The 24,885-nt window shown below is 39.6% G+C and overlaps 1 protein-coding gene across 1 annotated transcript in view; it reads right to left on the bottom strand.

The window, feature by feature from the left end:
- The window catches only part of CLASP1 (cytoplasmic linker associated protein 1), a 171,868-nt gene that overhangs the window by 53,119 nt on the left and 93,864 nt on the right, over positions 1-24,885 (bottom strand). The window contains exons 19-22 of the mRNA XM_082484322.1: positions 20,456-20,563; positions 17,017-17,184; positions 3,031-3,134; positions 527-550 (exon numbers count right to left, since the gene is read on the bottom strand). Of these exons, the coding sequence (XP_082340448.1) occupies positions 527-550; positions 3,031-3,134; positions 17,017-17,184; positions 20,456-20,563 (404 nt within the window). The remainder of the gene's footprint in view (positions 1-526; positions 551-3,030; positions 3,135-17,016; positions 17,185-20,455; positions 20,564-24,885) is intronic.

The following is a 24,885-nucleotide window of genomic DNA, read 5'->3' as shown; positions in this document are numbered from 1 at the left end:
TGTGCTGGCATGCACAGTCACTTTGATATTGATAATGAAGTGACTCTAGAAATGCACTGGGATATAGGAGATGACAATTTGTTAGTATGGGCTAGGATTTTTCTAGAGGCTGCTAAGGGAGTGGAGTACTCAAATTCCACTCATTTCTACAGCATGGCATTAGAGGACCTAATTCCCTTATCTTTGATAACCTCGATCCTTACGGAAGAGGTATTAGAATAATTACAGTAGCAACACAAATTGCATACTATACTGCAAAACAAATTCTTAGATGAACCATAACAGAACTGGATTGATAAGACAATATAGGCGATCTTTTTCTGATATATTCTAAAGTGTTTGCTACAGAATTCCTTCCAGTGTCCAGTCCTGCAGTTCTTGGACTTGAGAAGCCAGCAGAGTTTTGCTTCCACTGGGACTGCAGGACTGAAGCATAGAAATTAACTCAAGTGCAGTAGCACGGGCATTAGCAACAGAGTGGGGAAAGTTGGAAAGTAGAAATAAAAAGTCAAGAAAGCACTAGTACCTTGCTCCTGGAGTCTCCTAACAGCTGTAGGCAGGAAAATATTGAAGGGTGGGAAAAAGCATAGAGAATTATGTCAGAAGCTTATGTAGGGTTTGTTTTTGCAACAAAAATGTATAGCAAATGCGTCTTAGCAAATAAAAAAAAAAATACAGTTTACGCAAAATAAAAGTGGGTATAATAATGCCTGACTACGTCCTAACTGCTGCACTACTCGTATGCCCTACAATTTCCATTAGGGAGCCTGGAAGTGAGATTATCTGTTAATAAGTTTTTAAATGACAGATCTATATACAGCACCTCTTTCCTTACTTTTCAGAAACGCCGCCCTGGAAGATACCAGAGTTTTTGGTAATGATTTATCTCCCCACACATTATCAGTACCATTTGATTTTAGAGTCTCGGAAAGACATTCTGATGTCAGGAAACCGCTATCTACAGTGCAGCACATTTAATCAACTTCACTTAACCAAGTTCTCTTTCAACTCACAGTTCTTACACCACACTTTTTTGAAGCTTAGCTTCTTTTAAGACCCCCTGGCTGGCACCCCGGCTTAAAGGCCTTACTTAACGCCAAAGTTTCCATCACCCTTTGAGCTCTTCTGACAGATCTGAGCACTGATTCCCAGTATAGACACTGCGGGTTTAGGCCAAGTCCAGCTCTCAAACAGAAGCAGTGGATCCAACGGGAATTGTACGCAGGGAGTAGAGGTCACAAAATGACCCACTGTGTTTTGTTTAAACTGAGTATTTGGCTGAAGCCATCTCTGGAGAAGTTCTTTTCATTTCCTACTACAGGGAAAAGAATATTCCTCTGAAAACAAGGCTGCTGGGTAAAAGCTGGCATCACATTACCCTCTCAAAAGGAACAGAGTTTGTAAATTGCCTGTTGTGAGAAGACAACCAAGAAGAAGAGCAAATAGGGGTGGTGGGAAAGAAGGGACAACAAGATTGCGTTGCATCCCCTAAAGTCACACAAATTCAGATTGATCAACCAAGTCAGCAGCACCACTTAGTTTCCAGTTAGACTTAAGGATTTCCCTTTTAAGTGTTCAACCCTTTAAGATTTTAACATTCCAGTAAAATGTTATTTAGTTTAAGAGTGGAATATTTAAAAGGGAACTCTAAGTCTAGCTGAAGATTAAGTCACACGCAAAGAGATCTCAGCGATCAGTTGTGAATTGAAACACTGTGACTCTCTCCTCCCTTGGGAAACCTGTATTCAGCAACTGTTCGCATTCAGGGATACAGCCTGATTTCATTCACACAGGCAAAACATCACATGTAATTATGCCCTGAACTTCCCTGGTGGCAAATTCGAGGCACTGAAACCAGAAATTCGCTCACAAGCTGTTGTATTTGGTAATGAAAACGCCCACTAATGATTCAATCCACTAAATGCAACAGAGCCATCTATGATATACTGTCCTAACTGTGTATTATTCACAAATACTTTTTTTTAATGGAAAGGTAGATTTTGTAAAAAAAGACATTTCTCTAGGAGTACTCTAAAAATCTTCTAGAAACAGAAGTGACATGACTGGGTGATAATCAAAGAAAAACATTAGCTGTCCTTAGGGAAAGTGAACTAGGAAATAGAAAAAGGACATCTCAAACTCTGGGGACATCGTTCATTCTCCAAAGAGAGATCTCACAAATCTGCCTCAAGATACATCAGGAAATCTTCCACCTCAGCAATAGAGCTGGAGAAGACCCAAGGTACGCTGATACCCAGCTAATGCTGTAGAATAATTGCTCCTGCCTCTACACATGCTCTCCATCTCAAATACTCAAGGGTAAATCCAAAGGCTTATCTTAACACTTGTCTTCTGAAGAGCAGAAAATACCTTCCGGGTTCTAGCTGAGAGATACTACGGTACAGTCAGATTATACAAGACAACAAAATTTTTAAAAATGACAATAAAGTTACTTGGAAACACACTGAATGTTTGAAAGTACTAGCAGCAAACTAGACAAATGCACTTCAACTTAACTGCATGAGATAGTACCGATTACAGGCAAGCCAAGTTATGAGCTGATCCGAGTACCTAGCCAGGTGCAAATAACACTGGTGAAATTCTCAGTTTTGTTAAAACTCGATCAGGAATCGACACTAACAGAGAACACTGTCTTTTTCTGACAAAGCCTTCATGCAGGTAACAGGACTGATGGAAATCCCTGTCCCCACAGGTGCTGAGCACCCCCACAGTGCTGCATTCATCCTCTGACAGCCAAGTGGAAGACAAACAGCTGATTCAACCCATCCTGCAGCTCTAGCACCAAGCCACAGCGGTCTGTTTGATAACAACTGTGCAGAACTAATAGGGAATAAGGAAACAAATATTGCAGGTAATATATCCAAAGACAAACCAGCAAAAGGTAACTAACTCTACAGCATCAAACACTGGCACAATCAGAACAAAGCTACATAGAAAGAGGAGAACGTACGTACAGGTAACTTTAAGCCACTTTCCGGTGTCGGAAGCATTTTGTATTTTCCCTCTTACCAGTGCATCAGCCACAGCAGCCTCCAGATCTGTGCTTGTGCTCAGGACTCGCATGGTATTCACAGAAGCAGGCATCCTGCCTGGCTGTCCGAGTCCAAACCGGTCTGCACAAAAGACAACATTCAAAGGGATCGTTAAATGAATTCACATTCACTTGGAATCCTAATCAGGTGCCCGAGCAGCTCTCCCCACAGGCTCTGGGAACTTGCAGTGCTTTTCCATTAAACACGCTTTTATCCACAGCTCTAGAGAGTTTGCCATTAGAGTAAGAAATAAGCTATTGTTTGTTGGGCCTCACAGACAATTTTGGATCCTTGGGGCAAATTTTTATTTATTTTTTTTTTAAGCTGGGAAGCAAAGTAACTATTTTGTCTTTCTTTTTACACAGAATTGGTTTCAAAGTTTAACTTTAACATCAGAAACAGACACGCTGGTCCCAATCTGGCACTCTCCAAAATGAAGAGAAAGCTTCTCTTTAACTTGAGAGACAGAATCGTGCCCAGTGTCAGAATGTGTCAATACCAGAGCACTCATCCATCCTACTGCTTTTTCTCAGGCAAGGATGTGAGAACAGCAGCACCAGATTAGCCCAGTTTATGTCTCAAGGCTTGATTAATCAGTAGAACATCCCCCTCAGCCTCACAGTATAAAGATGAGGTTTATTATTTGCTTGTGAAGTGACTCCAATTTGTGTTTCACTGCTGTTGTTGAAGCAGCAGTTTAAATGCCATTTAAAAGCTCTGATATATCAAAACTGATTTTTTTTGATCAAACAATATCATCGTTCTCCCTTTGAATTTGATGGCAAAGCTCTCAATGGCATCCAAAGCAACAGGCTTTGAGTTGAAAATGCCATTCACACTCCTAATACTAATTAGTTTACTTTATCATTTGTCCAGTCTGCCAAGAAAGTTACTGAAATTAGTTTCTTTGGGCAAAGGCCAAATTCAGAAAGCCATGCTAGCAGGGATAGGAGAGAATCAGTGACTATCACAGGCCAGGGTCTGGCAGCACAGTCCTCCAAGATGGGAGTAGATCAGATACCGTATGACTGGGATCCCGGCTCCAGTCTATTAGCAGCAAGAGATTGGTTTTGGCATTCCAAGTTTCTTTTGGCATTCTGAGACACGTGGAAATGCCACGTGGGCTTGTCTTTGCTCAAGAAGGACTGGGAACATCCCTCCTGGGACATACGTTACACCTCTGTCCCCCGCACCCACACGTGCCACTAAGAGTTTTGCCAGCAACTTCGGCGGTGCCCCAATCAAGCTGCATGAACCCATTTAATAGACCTTCAGCCAGTCCTCACTGGAGGCACTCACCACACAGCAAGAGAGAGGGATCAAGTCACACAGGTCTTTTATTAGTTCATCTATATTTAATTTAATAAAGGAAATATATTGTTTATCAAAATGTGTAACTATCATGGATTTCCACAAAACTGAGGTCAAACACGATATTCAGCAGCTTACTGCATTTTTGGGGAAAAACAATGCACTTAGCACAAAGCTTCATTGTTTTCTTCTTTAAAAACCTACTGCACTGAAATAACTTTCAAGGAAATAGCTCACACTGACATGCATGATTTCAATCAGAGACTGAAGTTTGCCAGTCTACTGCCCTAATTCCAAAGCTTTACCTGAGTGTATCAGAGATTAAGCTATTGGGGGGAGAAACAGGGAAGATTTTTTAGATCTGAAGTATTTTGAGGAAAAAAAAAAAAAAAAAACCACCCCGAAGACTAGTATTTATTTCAAATAGAAGTGTTATCTATCAAATTTACTGTTTCTCAGTTATGTACCCAGACAAGACATTTTGATTTACAACAAAAGCACGTTTTCTACAAAACACATTACAAGGGGGGAAAAAATAAACAAGCTTCTTAGAACTACTGCCAAAAAGTAACCAAATTATGACATTTCACAAAGAAATAAAAGTTGTATGTTATTACTATCCCCTTTTTTAATGCACTTGGGTTGAAGAATCATTCCAAATATTAGGTGAAACATTCTGCATCCCTAAAATAGAAAGATCTGTACACTCTTAATAGAAGCACAGAGAAGATAACGCATTAGGTCTGATTGAAACTAAAGTCACTGCTACAGAGATATACACTGCAAAGATGTACAGAAGACAAGTATTTTCCCATGGGCAAGTGATATCTGGTACAGTACAAGGGCTGTAAATGTTGCAACAAGGTCTGGACTCAGTTTTATATTTAAAGCCAACTCAATGACATTACTCAAATGTTACTGAGATCAGAATTTGGCTTTAACTTTTGAAGTAACGTAGCATCAGAAAACACCACTGTCATTTGTTTTCACATTAATTTAGTATTACATTAGAAAAGGGAAGATAGTTTGTTTTTTTTAAAAAATGAAGAACAGAATGACAAAGTAATTCAGTTGTAGATCAGTTTAAATACCCAGCATAAAGAAACAAAATGGAGCTTTTTTAACAAATTAGGTAGTGTGGCATGCTGGCTTTTATCTGTCTCCATGGCTATCAGGAATTTTCTGAAATACTTCTTTCAGTGATCTTTAAATTTGTAACACCCAAGTCTCTCTGGCCTTCTCCCCAAGACACTATTGCCATACCTGAGTGCAGAAATTAGACCTCAGGAGAGACCTCAGTATATCTCTAACACGGGGCTGGGAACACATTTGGCTCCAGGAATAAACCAGTATAGGCAAGCCCAGTGTTACTGGACAAGAAATAAGCAGAGTATGCTCTGGCCACATTCCCCTTTCTCCCTGGCTAGATGCACTATATTTGTACCAAAAATGGTGGTTGGGAATTTTCATCAAGTTTGTAACGATTTTGCCATTTTTGGGGAGATTTTGGCCTTCTTTAGGACACAGGTAACCATACAGAATTTGATTAAGTTTTGTAACAAACCACAGGAGCCAAGCATAAAGTGACTATCATAGGAAGCTGAATGCAAACAAAGCTTAAATCTGTATTACAATTGAGGTATTTTAAAGCTTTTAAATTATTTTTGGTAAACACAAATTCAAAATTGTTACTTCGAAAAATGCCAGTCAAATGAGCTTGCATCATTTCTGCCAAGTAACCCAACAAGGCAAATGTCTTGAGAGTTCTAGTTAAGTGACAGCCATTTAACTAGACTTCTGAGAAACAGAATATTTTTCACTCCCTGCCTGAAGGGGTTAATTAAATAACTTTCAGTATCACTAATTCCTTTTAAAATTTAAGCCTCCAAGAAAACACTGAAGCCCTCACCTTCTACATCATCTTTGTCCCCACAATTCAGTCTCTATTGTCCCAAAGCTAGCAGCCTTCATTCATATTTTTTTTTTTTTTTTTTTTTTTTTTTTTTAAGACTCCCAGTGAAATACCCTGATTTCAAAGGGAGTTACGGGTTCTCCACAACTGCGAATCCAGCACAGGGGTGGGGAAGAAGCAACTGGCACCTTCAGATTTTTCTCATTATATGTAAGCACGATTCTCCTGATGCAAAGCCCAGTGAAATTAAGAGAGTAATTTTTTTAACAACTTCTATGTACTTTGGACAAGGCCTTCAGAATTATATGAAGAATGGATCAGCACGTGTTATGCTCCAAAGTTCAATTTGAATGCTCATCAGGTGCCTAATTCTTGCTGCTTTTGTGTATTTTGGAGAGGATCCCACAAATAACTTTCATTAACAGAGACAGGAGTCCAGAATATTTAGCAATAAATGGGATGAAACCCACTGGGATCTGGTCCTAGGCATGGGGAATGCTACACTGCTAAAGCGGAAATATAAACAGAAGTTGCAAGTACTCTGCATCAGTCAGGATTTAGCCAATGCTGCACAACTGATCCAATTTACAGGAGAATTGAGAAAGCCCTGGATCACCCTTTGTTTAAACACTGTTCACAATGTTCCTAAAATACATAAAATTAAAAACATCCAATAAATGAAATTCAAAACAAAAAGCCACGTTGCACAAAAACAGAACAGAAAGCCCCACAGCGGTGAGAAGCACATGCCAAGTGCTGGCTGATGCACATGACGGCAAATGTTAAGATGGTGTAAAACAAGACTACGTATAAGAAGCGGATTCATGCAGTTAGCGCTTGTTCACCTGACTGCCCAACAGAATCAGCAGTGGAGAGAGCACTAGTGGACCTGGAATGACGTCGAGAAGCTGCAAGTAGAAGGAATGGCAACACCCACAGGATTAACACACATTTAACCCGAGACAGAAAATGCCACAATCCAAAGGGGATGCGTGTGACCGCTACCGGTAAAGGCGTTTCATAGTGACAGGGAAATGACGCTGTATATGGATGCATAACAGATACAGTGCAAGCCCCACAGCGACGCCTCCATCTGTAGCTTCTTCCCCCCACCTTTCCCCCATGACCATAAACACGATGCATAACAAAACTCATTTGTAACAGTCCCAAACCCGGTGCAGTTCAGCAAGAAAACCCCCAGTGCACATCAGTCACGTTCCAGACCCACAGATCTGGAAGACAGCCATCATGAGAACGTGGAGCACATCACTACAGAGCAGGATTTAGATGTTTCTGATCTAAACCCCAGAGTGAAGCCATGATGAATGGTCACAGGAATTGTGCTTGCAGGTATTTTTCCATAACATTCTAGCCTTCGCACAAAAAGCCCCAACATTAACAAGGAGAATGAGTAACCACAGAAGTAGAAAGAGTCATACAGGGAGGTCAGCCAACCACTGACCTATGGTGTCCTATATAGGTCTCTGGGTTGGGTTTTCATCCAAGTAAACCACATGTACACACATATTGTTGCTACTAACAAAATTCTCTTGCTTTTAACAAATCTTGCATACATGTTTCTTGAATTTAAGTGTGTACATGCACAGATAAAACTAAGCACACACATCATACACCTACCTAGAATTACACATGTATACAAAATTGTTAATAGCAGCGGAGCACACACACAGTAGTAGCGGAAGAGCTGAAGCCAAATAGAGCTCCCACTTCAATTCCCAGTTGTCAGCAGCACATGAATCACAAAATGCCTGTGGAGAGGTTTTCAGTTCTTGGATTCAACATTAAGGTAAGTTCTTTACGAAAGCAAATGGAAAGCTGGTCCAGGCATTTCCAAATTACAGAAATTTAGTTTTCTCTAAAGAGGTTTTCCCTGTGTCTAGCAACGACAAGCTCACCTAGCTCAAAGCCACCGGCCCAAGAAACTGATTGCTCAATTGAGCCTTTCATCACCACAGACTCACTGAAGGCCTTGTTGCTTTAACATCATTACTAGTACTGACAAGAAACTGAAGAAATAAAGCAGAATCACCTTCTAATACAAATAGTCTTTGTCAATTATGCATATATGTGTGCAGTAGAAAAATTGTAAGTCTTTTGTTTAAGGCAAAGCATTCATAAACACAAATTCTAATATTATAAAATAGAAATCAGCAAAGTAAGAAAAATAAATATGCAATGTGTTCTTTAACTATGGAGAACCCATGCATTTATTCAAAGAACAATCCCACTGACACTGTAAGTAACTCATGAGAGATTTGCAGGATCAGCGTGGGATTATGGACTGTACCTCAGAATTAAGATTCTGAGCTCACAATTGCTTTCTCCCGAACCATCCGCTGTGCTGCTGTGGACATCACTGCAAACTCAAGGCCCATGAAGAAACAGTAATAACAATTAAAAAAAAAAAAGAAAAAAAAAATCACATCTCTGCAAGGAGGCTGAGTGTGGAGTGACTCTTCACCAGGGTTTCCTAACTTGGGAAGCAGGACGTTTGCTGCACAGACATGCAGCCCCCAAGCGAAGCTGAGCAATTTGCAAGGTCAGGATGTCAGCGTTGACATTGACCATAATACCATTAAATGCAAGAATTCTGTCATTTACATATAGCTAGCTTACGTATAATTCACTAATACACAGGTTAATCTTTATGAGAAAAAAAAATAGATGATGCACAGTAGGATTATATTATATTAGTATTAATGTAAGATTAAACTGGGTTCTAGAAATACTGTAATAGAATAATAATATTTTGGCTTAAGTTGACACAAATTTCTTTCGGATGAGTTACATACTACATAATTAACAAGTTCATGAACATGTTCAAGCTTAAAGCATTTCAATGAAAACACAAGAAAAAAGACAACAGGATAACAAATATATTGGGTTACTATTACATTGACACTTCCTCCCCACTTTAATGACTTTTAATAACACCATATTTCTAGAAATTTATTAGTCTTCAGGTAATCAAATATCATTAGTTAAAATGAAATTACCTCCTCCTGACAATAAAGTTTGTTACAGCCAGTGTAATAGACATCTGTAACTGAAATTTTATATTCAGTGTACAAGTCAGACTTGGTGGTGGTATACCAAACTCACACCAACTGTTTCTGGTACACTGCATTTATTTTTCAGAAAAAGGGCTCAGAGACAGTATTTAAATTAATGCATTTTCACTAAAATGAAACACAGTGCAATGATATAAAACACTGAAAAATTAACCCTGAAATCCAGCCTGCTTAAACATCTTGGTTTGAGAAAATCATCCATAATTGAAGCTAGACAGGTAACTGAAAATGAGCTGCAGTTGCATATCTACTATTTTTTTTATGGCTCTGGTATCAAATCAGCTTTATTTAATCAATACAAAGTTCATTTATTTATCTTAAAGAGCTATGAACCAAGTTCTGAATGTTAAGTTGATCTCTCATTTTCCACCAAAATTTGAGATATTACAGATAAAGCAAATAGATTATTTTACAGATCACTACAGTTCAAAATAATGAAGTTTTGAACCCCAAAATCTCTCTAATATTAACTTGAAAATTCCAACCTACAGCATCAAAATCAATTGGAATTTTGCCAATGATTTTATATGGATGAAGACAACGAGCCTCTCCACTGACAGTGTTTGAAATTGAGATGAATAACCAAACCGACAACAGTTATGAGAGTTTAAAAGATTATTAAAGTACAGAATATTAATCAACTCTGAGAACCAAAATGGAAAACTTTGCCCATTTGTCTGTTTAGTTTTTTTTAATAACCTTTTCCCGCTATTGGATTAAAGTTGCAGAATTAAGCCCAGAATGCTATTTTCCACTTACGCACTACTTGATACAACTGTATTTTGTCACTATGTGCAAAAACCAGATCCTGCAATAACGTTCTTCAGCATTGATGAAATTTCTAAGAGCTTTTTTCTCGCTTTTAATACCACATGTGCAGCTATGAAATTACAACATAAATGAAGAGGGCAGGGAGATCAACTGTATTTCATTATGCCTGAGATGACAAACAAATCTTTCATACAAGTAACGTATCTGGTTGAATGCATGATATGGCATTTGATCAGAAACACTAACTATCCTGCTGTTTTCAGCCTTGTGCAGAAAAAAACAACCCCATGTGGTAAGTGTAATGAGATTTTCTATTTGTACTGTACACTTGAGCTGCACGATAATGATGTTCCTCTAAAACCTCAACCTTTCCATGATTTTAGGCTCCTTGAAAACGTTTCCTACAAAATGGTATGTGCAACTTGTCAATTGATGATTCAAAGCGTCCTGTAAAACCTCTGCAAAACAGAGGTTCTAGATCTATTGGAGGATTTAGTATAGAAATGATATAGTGTTACTGTACCTAGCTGTAAGAAAATGAGATCAAAAATAATTAAGAGTCACTCAACAACAGGCTACGATGCTAGCGACTACTACACTGTGACCTAGAAAATAGAGGCACGCTCTCCCGTAGATTTCCATCAGTGCTGTAAAGTGAAGCACGGCAGCCCCATATAAGCTGATTTAACGAAACTAAAAATTACAAAAGTTCAAACTAAACTATTTTCCTACTAACGGTGAAATGCTGAGAACCAGAATTGAAGCATGCAGAAGAAAACAGAAGGGAAATAGGGTTGGAAACGGGGAGTGTGTCAGGAATCCAACAGAGGACGGGAAACAAGCTCATTCCACCTGGCAGTGTCTTGAAAGAGCAATCAGAACAAGGGAAAAGGAGAAAAAAAATTGACCCTTAAAGCTCCAATGCCTACGTGTACTCACCAAGTGGAGGAAAGCCCCGAGCAGGGCTTGTATCTCGACTGCTCTCACGGCTGGTATCACGGCTGCACCCCTGACTCATGCTGGGTCGGGGGATACGACTGCTCCGTGCTAGCATGCAGCATGGAGAGTTTCAGAGAAGGTGAACAAGTTTAATGAGGACAGAAAGCTCAAAGTCAAGTCACATTTCTGTTAGTTACGGTAATTATTACATTAGTAATTATAATTTGCAGCAGCCCGCTCAGGCTCTTTACAAACCAACTACCTTACACGCTGAGCTGTGTTTGTGATGTGAAATTTCAGCAGCATTAAATGTCTGGTTGACAGTCTGCCTTTTTCTTAAGTAATCCAAGTTTTGTTATTCAAGTAGAGCAGGAATCTTCAATCATTTAGGGGAGCTCTACTGTTACAAAACATGCAAAACAGATGAGGCTGAAAGAAACCCTTCTGGAATATCTTTTCCTTAGTTATAAGATAAACACCCTTCCGGAACAAAATAGCATTGTTTTTAACCAGGTCAAAATTTTTAAAAGTAGTCACAAAACCAATATGCTATTTTTACATAGATTTGCCTTCCACAAGGATAGTTTTGCCATGAACAAATATCCTAAGGAAAAAAGTGTATTGTACAGACTTGCAGAGATATTTTTCTCCAATGAAAGATAGAGGGGGGGGGAAAGCATTTAGAACCTGAAGACCTGACAGACAAAAAGTGTTTTGAATTTTTATATCAGCAGCAGCTTCAGATCTTTAACAGTCGTTATCTAACTTCTGCTCCTCAAACATTTCTAAAACCTTGTATTTATGGCTTTACATGCACAGACTGAGGCAAATGCATGCTTAAGGGAAGCTTTAAACTATATTCTTTACTTTGGCAAAACTCTACATCAACAAGACTCTTATCTTTGGTCTGGGGGTATTAAGTGCTCGCTTTCCCACAAACTAATAAGGCTCCTGCCTATCAGCTGTGTCACAGGAACTCATCATATGCACGCTCTTCATTTGGGCAAATGCAACGTAGAGATAGAAGATGAAGCTGCTTTCATAGCAAAAAGCAATCCCACTGACTTTAGCTGAAGTTTTGTCCCAGTAGGAAAACCAGAGCTAGGCCCTTGGAAGGTTGTTTAATGTCAAGGATTTGAATTTTATGATTTTAGGAAATGAGCAATTTAGGTATTTAGAACTAGATTATTCCTCTGCAAATTCTGTGTCATTCTGATGTGAAAGGTGTTTGCAGAAAGTTATTTAATAAGCTTTATGCTCAGTAGAAAATGCAATGTTTTCTTAGGTAAAAGAATAGTAAGTAGCTCATTGTCATGAGTTTACCTTGAAGAACTTAATGACTAACGAGGGATTTCCTCTGCTGTTTTGAAAAGGCAGTAGTATATTTTAGATGATCACACAAAGCCTTTAAAGAATTTTCTCATGCAGAGTAAAATCTAATCTACCAGCTTTGAATGTAGCAGGAGGGACACACAGATTACATGAACCTGCTTTATACTAATACTTTAACAGTATCCTCGTATTTATAGAATAGTGCCATTTGCATGCTTTGGAATATATATATAAAGCTCTATTGGTTTGTATACAGAACTTAAATGCCTAGAATCAAGCTAATAAGGTTCCCCTACAGTGCTTCTGTGGACTTACATACACTGGGTCTGTTAGTATCCTTTCAAGCAAAACAGTACAGAACAAAAGACAAACCTTCATATTTAGGCTTTAAAATTCAAATGTAGACCACTGCCAGATTCTCGGTTGGTCAAACCCTCCCAGTTTTGCAAAACCCAGCTCATATCTTTCAGATGAATTAATGGTTCTGATGGTTGACCTTTGATGTCAGACAATACAAGATGAGCTATTGACCAAGTTGATTAGATCACCATAATGTCTACAATTTCTGAGTTAGATGGTCTTATAATAAATGAGACTAAACAATATGAACTGGATGCAATTAGGGTCCATGAGTACAGTAATCCCACCTCAGGTATACAAGGAAAAAAGCTGACAGGTGAACTACAGGTGAAAGTAACACTCTAAAGTCTTCCTCACAAATAGTTGCTTGAAATTGAAGACTCTCTAGAAGCAAACGTCTCATTCTTGGGTCTCGTGCTTATATGTAAATAATGGCAGCCTTCACATCAGGTTTGCACAAGCACTTATTTCTCTTAAGTAGAGAGGATCTGTCAATCCTTTCTATAATACAACCCTACTAAAACTAGCAAAAGCTGTTTAGAGAGGGAGAGATGTGAATGATTAAAAAAAAAATAATCTTGATGGATTCAGAGTACATTTTCCTTCCATAACAGCTAACAGCAGCAGCATAAAGTATGAAGAAAATGCATTTTAGCTGGATGAGAACAGACTAGTAGGACAATGCCACAGATGAAGCACAATATTGACTACACAAACAGAGCACCAAAACCACACACTGGGTACTTCATGAGTAACGGTCAAACAAAAGATCTGCACATTACTGGATAAAGATACAAAAGCAAGGAAAAGCAAGGAAAAGAAGGATGGATTGAAAAGAACTGAATGATGATTCTGTTGTAGACTCCCAGGCACCTGCCCCACATTTTTACTGCTGTGTTTTGTAGAGATTGGATATCAGCTGTTTGGAATATTTTCTTTGGACACTGCTGGCAGCAAGGGCCAGCAGTGCTGTCATTTAGACGAATCTCTCATACTGTCACAGCCTGTCTTTGTAGCACAGGCAGCAAAGGCAGAGAAGACAGACATAAGTCTTAATTTCAGAACTCCCAACCCCCAAAAATCGAACAGAAATTAAGTAAATGAGTAGCAAAATTGATTAAAAGTAGTAGGCAGGACAAAAGCAGACAGCGTGCCCACAGGCAGCTCTAGACTAAAAGCCCAGGACAGGACAAGGGTGGGTTGCTTTCAATAAAATCCCAACTTTCCAGATGTGTCCTGTACATCTAGGTTTTACAAATTTCATCTGGAAAGACAGAGCACTTGGCTACGGTTTACACCATTATTAAAATACACTATTGGGCTGTCTTACACCAGTGGAACCCAACAGTGCCCCTGTTTACCAGTCCACCACTTGGAAGAAACCTGTATTTCATTAGGGTGTGATTTTTAATGATTCTTAAGTGAAGACTACAAAAAAAAAAAAAAAAAAAAAATTCAGCAGATGCTTCCTTTACATCACTATAAGCATTGCAGATGCTTCCTTTACATCACTATAAGCATTTTAAAGAGCCTGTAATTGCTGCCAAAAGAGCCAAAGGAAAGCTCTGCAGTGGCGTAGACCCAGTAAAGACAAGTCAAGAACTGCTTTCAGCTTTCTGATGAACACACACAGCATAACTCCAACAAAGAGCTGCATGAAACTGATAGCAAGCTCCGCCTGCTCCAGATTTTGGAGAATGACAATCTCAAATCTCTCACTCCTTTCAGATCAACTGTGCCACATGATCTGCTGAGCATCCAACAGAATTAACTTCAAGCAGATAAATTTTCAATCCATGGGAAACAGACATCACCTTTTTTGATACCTCCTTCAAAGGGCCCAAAGAAAAGCTTGAGATTACATGGACTATACTCTTCCTTCCCCAACAGGGCATTACTGCTAGTAAATCTCTGCTGAGCGGACAGCAAAGGCACGCTTAAAACTGAAAAGCACCACAGAGCAGGGCCATACAGGTGACCATGCAGGACCTCAGCATGCCAAATGTACCCTGGTGAGCTGCCTCTTGGAAAACAACGCAGTTCTTCAAGGTCTCCAGCACACTGAAGGAACATATTTCATGGACACCTGTGGTCCTCATGGAAACCTAAGCTAACAGCATGGTACTGACGCTAATGGTAATCCACATGCAGAGGCTCTATTAACTTGCCACTGCCCCAAAAGGGCCTGAGAAACTCCAGTGGATGGTTTTCTGTAAGAAGTCCAACTGCACGCAGGGACCCACACTTTGTGTGATTCAATGGAAGAGTTATGAACAGGATCCAGGGATCGCCCATTTCTAACAGCCTGATCTGCACGATGGCTCAACACCCGCTGCACTGTAACCTGACCACAGACTTAAAAGACGTTTCAGCCCATTGGATAAGCACATGTGTGTCAAATACATAAATAATCCCACAAAGCCTAAAGTACTGCATGTACATTTGATGCCATACATGTGCTCAAACACCGTCTTGAAACAGACTCTGAAAGTCTATCAAAATATTTAGAACAGAGGTGAATGGGAGTCTATTTAATGAAATGAACGAATGAAAAAAGCGTCAAGGAATGATAGGGACTGAAGCAACACAGTAAGAAAGCATAAAATACTGTTAGCTACTATGTTATAAAGTAATAAATACAATGGAATAATGGTATAAAGATGACAGCTCAAAAGCTATCTCCATCCAAGCCAATGTTACCATTTTCAAGATCCAATGAAGGTACAATTTCCGCAACTGAGTGGTAAAGGCACCACAAGTGTTAAGACTCTCCGGCTCCCATGATAGCCTGAAAGAACTGGCTTGGGCCATCAACCTGGGGGGGAGGACGGGTAGAAACCACACATCTGACAGATCTGTCATTTCTCTCTCCCACTGCCGAAGACCGTGCACTGACTGTGTTCACAGAGAGCACATCAGAGCAACAAGGTAACAAATTACACTTTCAAAAGAATTCAAGGCTCCCGTAATGTACCTGAAAGCAGGCAACCCAAGAGTGAGGATTTTCCACATGGCAATTTCCCTTCAGATGCTCAAGACTGTTTCAAATCAGACCACATAATGTGATGATCAGCTTAAGCATGTGTGATGGTACTATCCATCATTCTTTGTTTCCTCCTAAAAACCAATGTTCTTCTGCAGAGCAATAGCAGAACAATTACTGGGAGGCACTTTACACTTTAAAGGAACAAACAGAAGAGCACAATTGATACAGAGGCCATAAAATACATCAGACACAAGAAGAACATTGAATTTGGAAAAATAATCACAATGAAGATGCACTTTTCATGAATCCTAACAGCATATGCACTCAGGTGTTTTAAATTCATTTCAATATACTTGAAGAATGAATAAGACACCTCTCTATTAACAACATATTCTATATAGAAAAGTTTAAATTTAAGCTACAATTACTAAGGCAATAGTTAAAAATTTAATTGATAACAGTAGGGCTATAATTTCAATTTCAACGTACCAGTAAATTCTTTGGATATATAAAATAATCTAGTAACAGTATTATTTAAAGCGTTCTTCCTCTACATAAGCTTCAAACTTATGAAAACATTTCCATTTAAAAAATGAAAATAATATTTACTTGTTCAGACAGCACACTGAATACCTTTTCTCCTCAATTCAGATACGCAGAAGTTTATATATGATGTTTACTCACCTGACTTAAAAAAATGAATCTGCTGATAGATTTAAAAATAAAAACTATTACAGAATATTTACATAACAGTCACTGAATCAAGAATATTGGAAGCAGAACAATTAAAGTATAAATCTAAACCACCATTTAAGAAAGTGGCTCCGAGATATTAAGGATGAGAGAAGCATACCATACAAGCTGCAAAATTTCTAAAATAATCCAAGAAGGTGCTCTTTGCTCTTGATTCCAAGTGACTGTAAAGATTGTTCAACTCATTTTAGGACTAAGCCGTTGATGCCAAATGAAGTATTTTTGCTCTGATGGTTGTTCACGACAACTATTTTTGCTGCCTGATCTAATAACATCACTCAGGTCTTCTGTTTGAAATTCAACACATCATGACATGTTTAGGCCTACTTTGAAACTATAGCTCAACCGGGAAAATTAAAATTACTCTTCTACAAACTACAATCACGTTAACCTGCCAGCTGAAAAACTCAGAAGAACAACAGTAACACATAAACAGTTCCCTAGTCAACAGGAAAGTCCCTCCTTTGAGAGCACTGGCCAGCACATCACTGCAGTGACTATTCTTACCTAGTCCTATTCTGTTGGGACTTGTCTCTCGACTGCATCCCTGGCTCCGAGGGATCTTGGTGCGCTTCTCTGAAGACGATGGCACTGGCTGAACTCTGGATGTTCCACCGCTCAGGCCACCGTAGGCGCTTCCTAACAGCTTACCCGGAGAACTAGACCGGCTACCAGCTAGAAGAGAACCAGAAATAAGGAAAAAAACAATTAAAAACCCACGAGATTTTTAATACTTTGACAGCAAAACTGGAAGACAATCAACTCTTAGTATTTGATCCAAATAACTCAGAAAACTAATGAGAGTGTTCTCCATGGGCTTTCGAGGAAGACTAAGGAAAGCCCGTGCACAATCAACACTGACAGCAGCAGCCCTGCCTACATGAACCACGCTGCCCAGCCGGCATCAAGAACAAAGCAGACCCTGCAGCGTATGAATACCCCAGCTGACTTTACGTGAGCTGGCAGAGATGCCAGGAGCAGCCTTGCTGCAGCAGCACAGAATTCAGAGGCTGCTTCACCTCCTTACGAAGCAACACAAATTAGCCTGTGTGGAGTGCTGTGCTGCAGCAAACTGGCTTCTGGCATAGGTAACCTGCTGCAAGGCGGCTCAGGCATCTTCACGCTGCACTGCAGTGGTGGCATTACTTTCCTGCAATAATTCAGTGAAGGAAAAATTTTAAAAATACCATCAACAGCCTCAGATCTGGACAATAAAGGGTAAGTCAAGTGAGCTTGTCACCTTTGTAGAGATGCTGGCTTACTTGAGTCTGACTGGTTAAAGAGAAGTTATTCAGTTATTTTTCAGCTGGAGAAAATTTTTAGCCAGTTGAGTAGTTGGCCTGTTCTATTTTTCCTGGTGTGTTTGAATAGTCCATGGCAAGTTTACATTTCTTCTAAGCCATGTAGTCTGTGAGACAGTCTACTAACAAAGATTTATTTACATACTTACATTCCAGTTGCAGTAGATATTTCTATCTGAAATAGCCTTGCTAACTCAATGAGTTGAATAGTACTTTTTTCTTTTTTTCTGTGGATCTTCATTTGCAAAGTTGTTTGAAAATTAAATAATGCTAGCTTAAAGGTAATCACGAACTGTGAAAGTAATAGATTCAAGACTCTCTTTTGCTTCTTCGGGTATACAAAAGTCACTGAAAATTTGCTACTGATATTATCATTCCTGACATTCTATTTGTTTACTACCACAGCCAGGAAAACTATATTTGAAAAGGTTACAAGAACATACTCGGGCAAGCTCACATTCAGAACAGATATTAATGTTGGTTCTGAAAAGTATCTACACATCTCACAAAAATTTCAGTTCCAGATACTGTTACAACTTAGCAAGAGTTAAAGACTGTTCTGTCTTGATTTAAGAAGATATGCACTTCCATTAATCTGATGGACAATACCATAACACATGTATTTTAACTCGCTTCCCCCTTCAATTTCTTGGCCAAAACCATTCTGAAACAATCAAATCATACACTCCAACACTGTATATGGTGCTGGCTTCACGCCCCTCCTCAAAGTGGGAATACTTGTGACAGATATCAGTCACACACAGCATCCACACCCTGAAAGCCCATATACTGCTCCCAGTTACACTGCTGCAACCTCACCAACGTCAGCAGGGTTGCAAAGAAGTAACTGGAAGAAGAATTTGGCACCTGGCGTTTAAGCTGCAGCAATGAGCCAGCTTCAATAAGCAGAATGTATGCTTACCATGTTGATTACTACGAGAAAGCAAAATCGCTTGCCATACACGTTTGGATTTATGACTTTAAGAAAATGCTTTTTAAGTCTCACAGAGAGTGAGGGAAGCTAAAAGCTTAGCAGTTAAAAAGCGTGAAGGAAATAACGTGAGAAAGCAAGAAAGGGAAAATGTTTCTTACCACCAGCAGGATTAGCTGATCTGGATCCTTGATTATGAGGGCAGACCAAAGGACAGGCAAAAAGTGGATTAAAAGACAGCAAGACAATACAGCGTTCAGCATGCGGTTTATGCTATACACAATACAGACACATTTATTCACAAACATGTCACTCCTAAAGCCTCTGCAGAATGCAGTGAGTTAACGTGCAGATGTGACTAAATTCTCGAGGTTGATCAGCTTCTTAGTTAAATGTCAACCACCGCTCTGAGACCCAAGTTCTGCTCTAAATTACACCCCAGCTCAGGTTGCAAAATTGCAACAGGGTTATCCACTGTGTGGTCATGGAGAACTTGATCCTGTGACCGTATTATATTTGAATTCATGTTATTTCACGTAATGTTCAGCTTATGGATAAAGATCACATCTGGTTGGGCTAGGCTGCAATCAGGATCCAGCAAACTAGACCAAGGGAACAGGTTCAGATGTGACCATCCTAAAGCTTCATCATAAATTCTACAAAAAAATTAAGCCCATGTTTGAAACCTTTGGATACTCAACTATTCTTTAAATACTTATGAGACCTGTCTCATCTGGTCTGATCATTTTTCACCAAACTATGTTTAGGAAAAAAGGTAATTTCTGGCTTCAGATCAGTTTTTAGGTTTACAACTGAAGAAACCAGTTTAGATCAGCATACTAAAGCCCAAATTCCTTCATGACCTCAATATAAAGATTTCTATTTGGCCCCATCCTGAATATAATACTTCTCTCTTCAGCTCTCCCAGCCTAACACGATGCTCTAAACTGCTTCCCCATCCCTCCAGCATGACAGAGCAAAGCAATGAGAGCATGAACAGAGCAGGGCTTTTAAATAGGGATACAAAGCAAGACAAGTCCTCAGAACAAATAGGTCTTTCCACAAACCCCATCTTCTCTTACCCACAAGCTTGAAGGTCCTCAAAACACGAGTGACCTTCACCCTCCCTCCAAAATTCCTTTTAAAGTTTGAGTGGCAAAATTCTCCTTAGATACACATGACAAATATGCAGCAGCACCATACGCGTGGCTCCTAGGGGAAAACCCTGCCGGGAAGCCAGAGAGTGCAGATGTGTCATGTGAATCAGAGAGCAGAATCATCTCCCTGGTATCTACACAAAATAGGTAACATACTATTTTAAATTGATGCCAAATCACATTAACTTTAGACAGCTCACGTGTTACACATAAATACAGTCACATAAGCAGGAAAAGCTTGGGAGGGCAAGAACCCAGGACAGCAGTGAGCTACAGACACAGAGAGTGCCTGAGTGGGACCCAGTGCAAGTTATTTAGTCCTACACATCACAGCGACATGAAATTGTGCTGCACAACTGCTAAAAACAGGCAGCACTCAGATTTGGGGCCCTATTTGTCAGCAAGAGTACACACCGGCTGAGCAGGGATTTGTTTTGTTACATGTCCAAACGTTATTAGCAGAAGTGAGCCCAATCCTCAGCTGATGCTACTACAATTCAAGAGAAACATATTAATAACTATTTGTTCTGCTCCCCCAGAAATAAAACACTTCTTACGCTGGGACTGGGAAACTACTTTAGCCCGGCTGCGGCCTCGGGTATCAGCAGGCATTGAGGTGACACTTGTGGCACTGCCAGAGCTCTGTCTCCTTGTACGAATCCGACCTGGAGGAAAGCAAAGACAATCAGACTGTCAACAGGTTTCTTCCAAAGGCAGCAGCAACGTCTAACATGCTGTTCTATGCTCGCAGGGTTGCTATATGCACAATTAACCAGGGTACAAAAGAAATTTTACGGGGAGAGGCAACATTTTTCATTAGACTGGCTGAGACGCAGGGCAGGGAGTAGAAATAGTCACAGCCCACGAGACCAAAAACTTCTTTGCTTTCTGAAGTGCTATCAGCTGGTTTAATTAAAAAATATTAACTCTCTATAGCCTGTGCTTCTGTTCTGAAGTAGCTTCTTTACACAAGATCGACAACAAATATTTCAGTCTCTTAAATGCTGCCTCCTATTTCAAATTATTACTTTCTGACAAGGCGATCACTCTTTCAGAGACGGGTGTGACAGATGCCCCCACAAATTCCATCGCTGGGATTTCCAATTAGCAGTTCGGTGCTTTATATCCTGCTCTACGTGTGCAGGCTGGCAGGCAGTCCTGCGGGAGTCTATGAACCCAGCCTGACTACGCTTTTATTTCAGGCTTATTGAGTTTTCCCTGCTGCTTACAGATCCCTCATATTTATCCCAAGATCAGCGTAACTTTACTTGTAATGGAGAGTCCCGTTTAACACAATCAACGTTGTGGAAAAATGACTCTGTGCGTCTATAAGCAGAGATCGAATATAAAGTCTCAAAGTGTTCTTGGTCCTTTTTCTGTCCTTTCCTCATGAAAAAGCCACAGAAATTTGAGCTAGAAAAGCGTACAGGGTCATCAGTTCATCCCCTTCCCGGGGCAGGGCTGTTTCCTACAGAATGTTCTTTCCAGTGCTAAGCTTCAATTATCTGTCTCCAGTTAATGGGAAAGAAATGATAATTAAGAGCAACACAAAAGAAAGCCTACATTAGCACTTTTCAACAACTCCGTTCTCAGCCAAATCTGAAGTTGTTTCTCAAGACTAATGCCAGCGCTATCCTGCATTCAGAGGATGACTTCAAGTTTCAGGCACAATAATAAAAGAAAAAAAAAAAAAACAAAAAAACACAACAGGTGAGAGAAGAGTCTAGACAACTGCACCCCCCGGTTATAGATATTTATCTCCTGCCCTTTGTCTCCACCATAAGCATACAGAGATATATGAATAGGGAAATATACACTTCCACCCCCCAAAAAATAAAAACCACTTCACATAAGGTACATGTGCAGGACAAGACAATCATAAGCAGCCCAGGCTGAAGGATTGAGAGCTCCATTCTTCTTCAAGCTCGCAATATATTCATAACATGGTCTGCAAGTTTCTGATAGACACAAAGTGACAACTTTGAGAAGGAAGCCTAGACTTGTTTGCAGGGGAAAAAGCCAAGACGACAGCTGTAGTTCAGACCTCTCCACCAGCATCTAATTGTAAAATAGCTCAGTAGGCAAGACAGAGATCTACGTTCACACACTTGCTTGTATGCAAGACATAGAACAAATCATTAGCATAAAACTGGGAAAACATAAACAAACCACGTTTTAACTACTGGCTTAACTAAACAAGCTCTGAGCACGTCCACGTAGGTCCAGTCGTGAAACTGGCTAAGGTCCTCTTACCAGCAGCAAGGCTACAGATCTCCTCTCCTCTAGGAGATTATCTGCCCCTTACAAATAGTCAACCTGATGCACAACCCAGACACAGCTCTCCAGCTCTTTGCTGGCCCATTCCCATCCCTCACAAGTTTGGCACACGCGCAGCTACACAGATGAGCAGAACCATTGTGCAACTAGCCACAAGGTGTGTACCCCTAGACCCCACTGCAGGCTTCACAGCAGGCGTGCGTGGGGAAGGAGGACCTCATGCTCTTGTCAGAAGCCTCAAGGCTTCCTTTCATTTCTCACATCAGGAGGGCATCACTGGTGGCAGCAGGAATACAAAACAGTAAGACAAGAATAGTCTAAGACCTGAAAACAGTAAGACCTGAATAGTCTTAGGAACCAGTAATGGAATTGACTTGCATCCTTCCAGAAGGCCAACACAAAGCCTTGGCATTGCAAAAAGTCCCAAGGGGTAACTCGGGCTGAAATTCAACATTACACACAGTAGCAGACAGTATCGGAAAGCATGTTTAGTGATGTATACGGGCCAAGAATGGGTGAGAAGGTACTGATGGCTCCTCCTTTTATGCACAGGCCACTCTTAAGATCCTCAAAATGTTCTGTTCTTCCTGCATCTACAAAATCTTCCCCCCCACTCCCCTTTATCAGCAGGTGACTAAGAACAAGGAGAAAACTGGGATAATATGTTATAAGTGATTCTCCCATCTTAGGAAATACAAAGCCTAAAATAATATATAAAGAGAAACAAAGATAAGCTTCTGATACCAATTTTGGGGGCTTTAAGAAACCTGAACTAAGGGGTCAAACTTAATTAACATGTGATTATCAGCAGGATTAGAAATAGAGAGCTCAGCCCTATTTTGGAACCCTGGAGAGTCAGTGGACAGAATCCTACCAACTTCAGTAATTTCTGAATGAATGCCCATGAACAAAATTCTGCTTCCTTTTGGACTGGTAGACTTGCACACTGATTTTGGCATAACAGGTGTAAGAGGGAACAACGTGAGAGGAAGAGTTGCTCTTACACAGGAGAAGCAGAGTCCCAACACTGATAGAAGGAGAAAACCTGTAAGAAGGCTGAACTAACACTGCACTGGACTTGCGTTGTGCAAACAACAGGAATAGCAGAAACTAGAAATGCATGACAAAAATGATGTAATGGTACGAATACTGCAATAGCACACTAACAGCTCACCCTAGGAGTACTTTATTTTTTAAAGTCCATAGGATAAAGTAAAACATAAGGGCAAAAAACGGGCCCTCAAATTGAGGGTCAAATTGTTCACACAGTTACGGGGAAAAGTGCCATCTGATACCAGTTATATGTATTCCTTGAAATATGGATTGTTAATATACTTTGCAAAGTTTTATTTTCTGAACTTTAAAAACTACATATTTATTTTTTCATACAGGTAATTGATCTTACTTGAAGCGTAAAAATTGTTCAAAATAAGTGACTCAAAGACACTCTCCAAGAAAAAGGTTAAGATTCTAAGTTTTTCCTATCCAAGCAGAGTTTTTAGCTGTAAAACAAAAAATGACCAACTGGAACTCAAAATTGCTTTAGGCAAATCTATATGAGATAGAAAACAAGAAGAGGGATCTGGGTTGTTTCATATGTTAACTGATCTTCACACACATGCACAACTTTTAAATTACTCTTATGATATCCAAAACCGGTTTGCTTTATAGTAACGTAAGATGAATCAATATTTGTCTGGCTTGAAAATCAAGGTTTTTAATATATAGTATACCAAATACAGCATGTATATACAGAAGTTCATCTATACAATGCAAACATCTTTCTACATTCCCTTAAGGATTTCATCAGCAAACAAGATTCCACATTCTCATCCAAGAGTTATTTTGCATTATGACTATTTGTGTGGCTTCTATCCCAGACAGAAAAACTAATTTCAAGCAAGACTAAATAACATATCAAATAAATTATTCAGACTTTTTTTGTTGTTGTTGAACTCAAGCAAACACCTCCCCTCCCAAAACTTCTTTGCTTTCAAGTGGGCGTGTTTCTATATCTAGCTCAAACTGCAAATGTAGCAATTCATATTTCATAACCATTATTTTCCTACTCCTCTTGAAAGAATTACTGCATCTTGACAACAGCAGCACAGCAAAGGAACAGATAAAGACCACCCCATCTAGTTTCCAAAAACCACAGAAGTATTTTCATAAAAAAGTCCTTGATCTAAATTTGACATGTGACACCGCTGTTGGTACAGAAAGTATTTTGAAAGACTCTATATAAATGCTTTGTGTTAAGAAACCATTAGGGGATGGGGGGGTTAGGGGGGTTTGGTTTTATTTTTTGAAGTTATCGTCAGTTTTTACAACAATCAATGGATCAGAATCAATCTTGAAATGTCTAATATATGTCTAAACCAAGGAATGTTGTTTTGTATTTTTAAAAAGGAACAAGAAAAGGAATATTCTATGATATCATTTTTGTGTTACAAGAGGCTTCATCCAGTAGCGTTGTTCTGAGCTCCTCTGGGAGGATACTGCAGCGTCTCATCCCCAGTGCTCAGGAACAGACATATGCTTTGCGAGACCCAGCCTGTATATTACACTGAAGAAAATGGCTTTCAAATAGTCTAGAAATGGTCTATAACAGCTCCACAACTGAGTTTAACCAGTTCCATGCTGTGAATAATGATACCTACAACCACAGAAGAGATATATGGAAGCACTGGGATGGTAATGGTCTCGCTAT

Source organism: Vanellus vanellus (genome assembly GCF_965231255.1).
Source record: "Vanellus vanellus genome assembly, chromosome: 5".
NCBI lineage: Eukaryota > Metazoa > Chordata > Aves > Charadriiformes > Charadriidae > Vanellus > Vanellus vanellus.
This window is presented reverse-complemented; position numbering and strand designations above follow the sequence as displayed.